General features: G+C 33.5%; 1 protein-coding gene across 1 annotated transcript in view; it reads right to left on the minus strand.

The window, feature by feature from the left end:
* mcamb (melanoma cell adhesion molecule b) overlaps positions 1–6,961 on the minus strand; it is a 31,858-nt gene extending 24,897 nt beyond the window's left edge. The window contains exon 1 of the mRNA XM_056263377.1: positions 6,773–6,961. Within this exon, the coding sequence (XP_056119352.1) occupies positions 6,773–6,830 (58 nt within the window). The 5' untranslated portion in view covers positions 6,831–6,961. The remainder of the gene's footprint in view (positions 1–6,772) is intronic.
* Between the last annotated feature and the right edge of the window lie 1,657 nt (positions 6,962–8,618).

An 8,618-nucleotide genomic window follows, 5' to 3' on the forward strand; every position in this document is an offset into this window, starting at 1 on the left:
GAGAGCTTTTTATTTTCTAATCATCCAAAATGAAAACTATGGTCTATGAGTCTCATCTAAGTAGACAGTGATTGACATTCTCTATTATGGGACTAACCTCTGAAGTTAGGTGATCCACCAGACCATATGAATATGACTTTATGCACTGCATGACAATCTATAATGAGCTTGACCATTCATAGTTATTATCAACCACATTCCCAAACAATCAGATAAGTTTGCCATGAGTATGTGCTGGTCATAAAAGGAAATCATTCTGAAAGTAATGCAGACTCTGTGTTTGAGCAATCAGGGTGAATCATATGGCTGTAACACAGCGAGAGAGGTGGTGTTGTGGGGGTGGGGTGGACTCGCTTTCTGAAACCTGAACTTGAGCACGTTCTGTGATTGTTTGAATGCCAGGTGTGAGCGGCTGTTTGCTGGGACCCACATACAGAACAGTGAGAGCAGTTTGGGAATGTGTCCACAGATCTAGTCAGTGCTGGTGACATTAAACAGCTTTAGCTACACTGCAAACAAATCTCTTAATCAGTATTTTTGTCTTGTTTTTTAGTCAAGATATCTAAACATCCTTATGTTCAAATTTGCAAGATAAAACTGCATAGATATTAAGGCTTCTTTTAGGTTTATTTTTTGGGTAACAACATATGGTGCCATTAGTTAATGCATTAACTAAATTGATCATGAGCAATACATATTTATTAATCTTTGTTAACGTTAGTTAATAACAATATAATTGTTCATATAGTTCATGTTAGCTGAAGTTTATTAAATAAATAATATTAACAGATACTACTTTTAATGTATTAGTGAATGTTGAAATTAACATAAACTAAGATTAATAAGTGCTTTACAAGTATTTTTCATTGTTAGGTCATGTTAACTATGTTGTTAACTGGTAACAAATGGAACCTTATTGTAAAAGTGTAATTTTTTTCTTACCCTATTTGATTTTTTTTTCTTGTTTTAATAATTCATCGAGAGGTTTATATGCTGTGCTTCTCGAGTGAATGTCAAGTTTATATTTTAAATGATACTGATTTGTTAAACAAAAATACCACTATACATTTGACCCTAAACAGTGAATGGGAACTAAACATAATAAAAGAGCACATTTCAACCAGACAGTTAACAATTCTTTCCAAACAGACCATCTGTGTGTTTAAAACTGTAGGTAAATCTGCGGCACAAGACTTCTTATTCCAAAGGAGATTTTCATTTGACATCCTGAATAACTGCTAATGATAATATTTAATTCTGGAAAGCCCTCCACACACAGCTTATATGATGATGATATCCAACAACACATACCACACTTTCCAACACTGTATGATTCCCCTGACCACCATGTCATTAACATTTGCTTGAAAATGTTAAAGTGCACTGCAGTTTTGATATAATTTTTTACAGACCAATTTTACACACAGCCCTAATTTAAAATTTATTTATTTTTGCAATGCTTGAAATATTATAAATTGTGCAGTATCTAATGGAGCAGAAAAATTAAATACGCTTTTTTGGAAATGACTAAGCTCCAAGGAATCAAACATTAATAAATCTAGCTGCAAAGGAATTGTGGAGCCTCTCATCTCACTGTTCACTTACAGAGTTCAATACCATCTACCATCCTTAGGAAAGAGTTTAAAGTCACAATTATCTCGATGTGTTTTCTCTCTCTCTCTCTCTCTCTCTCTCTCTCTCTCTCTCTCTCTCTCTCTCTCTCTCTCTCTCTCTCTCTCTCTCTCTCTCTCTCTCTCTCTCTCTCTCTCTCTCTCTCTCTCTCTCTCTCTCTCTCTCTCTCTCTCATTCACTTGCTCTGTAGCTGTTTTATGCTCTTCCTGAAAATGGAAGTGTTACGTTAATGGTCAAGACTTTTGCAAGCTGATAAGCACCATAAATTTACAAAAACTTTGCGATTGGAAAGGTGGCAGAGTTTATGAAGTCTGCTCAGTTATGATAAAACATGCTCTTGACGGTAACAGCAGCAAGGGACCCTTGCTTGAAACTTTTTTTTTTTAAATGTTTAAAATCCAAAGACATAGCTGATTGCTTTTAAATGAAAGCAAATAAATATAATATTAAAAATATTTTTTAATTTCTATTTCAATAATGTCACTCAAAAAATACTGTCATTGGTTGAGCATTTCTACGTTGGGCTGGTCGGGATGATCAAACAAACAGAATAATGTTTGGATAAGGCCACAGTGTTTACATTTTTGGGAGAAAATGAGCTTGTTTTGTTAAAATTCTAAGTATTTCAACTAACATAAAAACACTGAAAAATTACAAAAAACCCATTCATTTTATTAAATGCGTCTCCTCATAAAACTACAAAAAATGGGAAACAAGCTTGTCAAATGCAATAATGACTTTTCCTGAAAACAAGCCAAGCCTTCAAACTTCAGTTTATATAGCAATAGTTTAACAAGAGTGCAGGGATTTTTATGCTAGCAACGATCTGGATTGTGTCAGTTTAATCTCAACAATACTGCATTACCCAGACACATATTTATACAACACCGATAGACACAGAATTTCATACGCAGGTTTCTTCTTCTGTTATAAGGACCAATATTTAGAGCATATGGATAGAACGGAAAAGTAATGCATATTCATGCATAATAAGCATACAGATTATTCCTGGAAACCGAATGGCAAGAGGCCACAGAGACCATAGGTCTGAGCAGAAACAGAGAGCAGTATAAAGGGGAAATGACTCTCAGTTGAGCACAGTGATTGAACACTAATGGATGGTCAGCTGCTATCCATCACTCAAATAAACCAGGGCTCAGACCCAGAATGCCTCTCATCAACAACAAATACTGTAGCACACACTGAATGCAAGGCATGCAGTAATTACACTAATGACATGTGATGAACACAAAAAGCTCACACAGAGGATACGGTCATATCTGAACTGGTCATTCCTATTGCACAGTTTACTTTTTTAACCTCACTCACAGATAAATGAAATAAAACTTCCCTGAACAACCTTCTGTTTGGAATAAACATATTATGCTTTATGACGTAGCTATGTAAAGGTCCTTGGGAGTTGTAAATCTCTGCACCAATAACAGAGATGCAAGATGGCGCCAGTTTGTATAAAACAAAGGAGTGTGAGTCTGCAGAGTGATACGAGAGATATTAAAGTAGCGGCAGTTTCATTTATCCAGATGAGTGGAATGATATTCAGTTTTGCCATGCATGACAACGAGGACTCGATAATAACAAACAAGTATTTCGGAGCACCATGTCATAAAATGAAAAAACATGTGCCTTTTACTTTTTTACATTTTGTTTAGAATATACATGCTATTTAATGGTTTAGGATTACGGTAGTAAAAAAAACCCACAAAAAAAAACCTTTTAGCAAGGATGCTTTAAATTTATCAAAATGACACATTTACATTGATACAAAAATTGTATTTCAAATAAATACTGTTCTTTTGATATTTCTATTCTTTAAAGAATTGAATAATGTATTAACCACCGTATGTATTAACCGAACCGAATAGCAATAACCGTACTTCCTAGTTACGGTTTCCACAAAAATATTAAGCAGCACAAGTTTTCTTTCTTCATCAGCAAACTGAATGATCCTTCAGAAAGCACTCTTTTAAATTCTAATATTAGAATTTTAAAGAATGCTTTCTGAAGGATCATGTGACACTGACGTAATGATGCTGAAAAATCACAGGAATAAATTACATTTTAAAATATATTTTAAATTGTAATATTATTCACAATATTACTGTTTTTACTGTATTTTTCATCAAGTAAATGAGCATTAGAGACTTCTTCCAAAAACATTTACAAAATCTCACTGACTCCAAACTTTTGAACAGTAGTATCATGTTTTACCTTTTGACATTTTAGAAAGAAAAATCTTGTGTTTCTTCAAGTATTTAATGTTGACTAGTATTATTTCTAACATCACCCATGAATAAGTGCATCAGTTTTAATCTCAAGACAACAATTTAAACATATTCTGACTAAATATAAATATATTATATATAACTGACTCTAATGCCATGGCTGTTTTACATAAATGAGTGTTGGAGCTTACACTTTAAAGACAATTTTAGCACCGCTCATGCTTAAGACATCCTTACTTCCTTGTATCCGATATATACAATTAAATACAAAGACCTTGACTGTTTTACTACATGTCTTTGTAAGAGTAAATGCACATTATCTTTGACATAGCCCTGAGATAGAAAATGGCCTTTAACCCTTAATTGGATGGTGTCAAGAATGACAATTTGTTTCTTTATGTGCTAAAATGTTGAGATCCAAGTGCTCTAGTCTTTCAATGACTCAGAGAGGGAGGCATCTCTTCAAAGCATCACTAAAGCTTTGTTCACTCTATGCACTTCATAAAAACCATGTTCAACCCCCCCGGAATCTGACACAGAACAAGACAGCTGCAAAACACCAGCAAACACAATTGGAATTTCGGCACCACATAAAAAAGAGAACATGTTAACACAAAGTAGTCAATCATTTCTTTTGATCTTGCTAAAAAACAGGTTAATTTATTGTTGTCTAATAAACATCTCTGAATATATAGCCTATTTTATCTCATGCATTCTCTTTAATAATGTACTAATGATGGATTCAACCAACTTGGAATAGTAACTCTAAAATGGTCCAAACTAGATATCCTGTATACCCTTACGAAAAAGAAGTTTATTCAAGTGTGCTATTAGTATACTTCTTTTAAATTTTATACCTTCAGTCTACTTTTTATGTACTTCTCAGAAATATACTTCAAATTGCACTTAAGTGTACTTGACTTATGACAGAAAAGTCTAAGTATTTGGCCTATACTTGTTGATCGAGATATACTTAAAAGCATAATTAAGTATTCTAAGTATTCTTGGCTTGTACTTGTGCTTACTATTTTGATTGAGTAGCTTATTAAATACTTTTAAAAAAAACATAATATTACACACGGTCTTATAAACTAACATGTTCAAGTTTATAGTAACAAGCTTTCGGGTGGAATAGCTTATAGAGTAAATAAAATAAGCATGCTGAACCTGATCTTGTACACAGTGATAATCAATAGTTAGTAGTTTTGATTATCTAATTATTTAAAGAGATAAAATTCTGCAGAAGCAATAAGTGGTGCACATTTACAAACACTGGGAACAGTTATGGATAATATTACACAAATAAATGCACCAAAACAGACCTAATCCGTTCATTTTAGACTACTGATCTTATTGTATATTTGCCCTTGTTTCAATTGAAAAAGCAGATAATGTAAAGCAGGCAATGTCCTGAAAGAGTGTTTTAAGTCAATTTTCTTAAAAAAATATTTTTTCTCTGTCAAAAATAAATATTTTTGGATGGATGGATGGATTATTTTTTTTTTTTTTAAACAAATCACAGGAAAAAACACCTTTTGGGGGGAAATAGTGAAATTAGTACATTAAAGCACCTAGTCAGATTTGACCACATCAGTTTGTGACTTACTTTATTATCAGTGTCCGTTTCTAAATCAGCAACAGCAGTTAAAAGGCTGAAGGATGTGATGAGCTACACTACAGATTAGGTCAGAACTCCAAAGGTGTGCAGGAAAGGAAGTCGAGGAGGAGGAAAGCAGGAGGTCAGCACAACAAGGAAAAGCTTGAATAGTGGTCAACGGAAGAGAGGATAATTACGCAAAAGAATAAGAAAAAAATAAGAAATACTGAGGAAGTTCAGCACAGATGGGGAGATAAAAGGGTGAGGGAAACAATGTATGACTAAAACCTTAAACGTCTGTTAACAGATGCTTCTGAACAAAGAAAATGCCATTGGTGCAGGGGATGCAGTTCCTTCCTTTCCTTGTCGATCCTCACATCTAGTTATACAAAATGTAGTAGGCCACTCCATCATATATTCAACACAGCTCCAAAACACATCTGCAAGCTATGATCCAGTGATTCACTTAATACAAATGAGATAATCTCGTGGTAAACAGTCTTAAAATAACGAAATGTTATCTAACAACAGACCGCGTGAAGGCAATGACATAGACCTGCTACTGTGTCTGCCACAAAACTCCTTTCACTGCTCGGACTGAAGTTCCTCCACTTAAGAACATCTCCTCCTCACATCAGGCTCCTTCGCTTATCCATAATGCTACAATAACATTGTTTTACCCATAAGTCACAACACTGTGTCTTTGTCTACTAAATTAAAATGCATAAAAATGAGGAGTGTTACAATGTAAAAAAAAATGGCAACCTTCAAAAAACAGTTTAACAATTAAATAATACATTCTATTATAAATTAAATTATATAATAAATTAAATAAAAGAGGATTTTAAAGGTCATTAAAGTTCATTTCACATTTTTGGCCAAAGAACATCAAGGTGAAATACTCAATACTCACTAAAGACTGCTTAAGTTGCAATCAGCAAAATTATTTCACTTTCTTTTCATTCAAACCTGCATGTGGGGTGATGTTAACATTTTGTTGAATCATTTCTTGCAACGTATTTGCAAACTTTACATTTATATAAAATAATATTAATCACTGAAGTATTCTGTAACCTTGTTTATGATCTGAAGCATAAATTAATTTGCTTTTGAAAACCATTAGTTTAAATTACAATCATATAAGAATTTTAATAGTTTAATAATTTTATCACCCCAGATGCAGCATGAATTGTGAATGCATTACATGTACTACAATGTTCTCATTCAATTCTCATGAACGATGAAAGCATCTCACCATTTATGTTGTAAACTTTCCCGCACAATTGAAACTTTGACTTACTTTTGCACGCGAGGACGATCAGTCCCACGACCAAGGGCGCGATATAACGGAGGGTCATGTCTTGCTGATCCGAGGTTTGATGTAAGGAGATTGTGCGCGCTGGAGAGCTGAAGTGTCCTGTAGATCATCAGAGAGGGCAGATGTTTGCACAGAGAGCTCGTGAAGTGCGGAGAGATGAGTGGGAGGAACCTAGTGGGCTGCGCCCTTCATGCCACACTGCAACACTAACGCACATGAAACACGGACATTAGCAATAGTCACGATTTAAATCGTTAATATATGCTTGTCATTTCAGCTTTTACATGTATTGTTCTGGAAACTATATGTATACATTTTGTGAACCCTTCAGAATTTCCCATATTTCTGCATACATTTCACGTCAGGTTGAAGAAATTTGACCCATTCATTTTCAAACACTGCTTCAATTCAGTGATGTTGTCTGTCTCCCTGCATAAACTGCTTTCTTCAAGTTCTTCCACAACATTTCTGTTAGGTTAAGGTCGGGACTTTAATTTTGCTATTCCAAAACTTCTGCTTTTACCATTCAAGATTTATGTTTTCAGGGTTGTTTTATGTTGACTCGTTGTGCTACAGTTCCAAGACTGACACCCTTGACTTTGTGATGCAGCTTCTCTTTAGCTTGAACAATATTGGTATGTCACTGACATGCCAAATGGCAATATTAGAGGTTTTTTTTTATTATTAATCCATATTGGCCGAACTTGGATTTTGCTTATTTAAGGTACAGGCTTATTTCACTTATATTTAGATCTTTAAAAACACCAATAAAAAATAAAATAATAAAAAAGAGTTTTTATTTATTTAGACTAAATATAGAATATTCATATTGATATATTTAATATTCATATGAATATATTCCATTTTATTATATTCATGATAATTAATTTTATATGAATATTTAACTTTTATCGGCTATAACATGGAAATGATCAATGGTTTATATCAGTCCAAAACTGTAATTGTATTTTTTTTAATTCATGCATACCATTTTTGATCAACTGTCTGAAGACTCTTATAGTGCTTAACACTAAGGCTAAGCAGAAGCAAAGATCTCCTGGAATATTCTTGCATTTTGCATCCTTTACATTCTTGCAAGTTTTATATTTATTCAGAAGGGCATGACTTAAACTCACACATGATTTTTATCCCAACAAAGATATTCCCTCATGGATCATTTTGTTCAATAAATTTGTGAAAAAAAAAAAAAAAAAAAAAAAAAAAATTTGAAATTGGATTTTCTTTATTTAGTTAAATTAGTTAAAGATCTGATGACAATGCAGGTCATATTAATGCAAAAATATGGGTTTTCTTAGATAATGCATTGCTGTTTGGGTGAGAGATGTGGGGCTTTGTATGTCTCCTGAAGTTTCTGCCCAATATTTGTTGACATGCAATCTAAATGCGTTAGCAATAAACCAGATATTTATTCAGTCGATGGAGCCTGAAGTCTTTCTATATTTATCAACAGTCATTATAAATGCTATTCTTCTTGATAATGAGCCTTTTAGTTGGCTTTTTAAATAGTTTCTAAATTGACTTTATTTGAACTGTCTACCATTAGTGGATGAAAAACAGATTCAGAGAGCCTGTAATCTGATCATCCATCCAATGATCTACTGCTATAACTAACAAGGCAAACCAAGGAATATGTATTTGAAAATAGGCTGAAGATTTCCTGTGGGACTACAGTCAAGAATCAATTTGACATGGTTTATCCCCTCACATGACCAACCCAGTCAAATCTCTTTTGAGATAAAAAAAAAAATGTTGGTTGAAAGCTCAGTATGAAAGAATATAGTGAAGGCAGCATTCGTCAAAGTAATAT

Source organism: Rhinichthys klamathensis, unplaced genomic scaffold (genome assembly GCF_029890125.1).
Source record: "Rhinichthys klamathensis goyatoka isolate OS25496 unplaced genomic scaffold, OSU_Roscu_1.1 h1tg000206l_1, whole genome shotgun sequence".
NCBI classification, from domain to species: domain Eukaryota; kingdom Metazoa; phylum Chordata; class Actinopteri; order Cypriniformes; family Leuciscidae; genus Rhinichthys; species Rhinichthys klamathensis.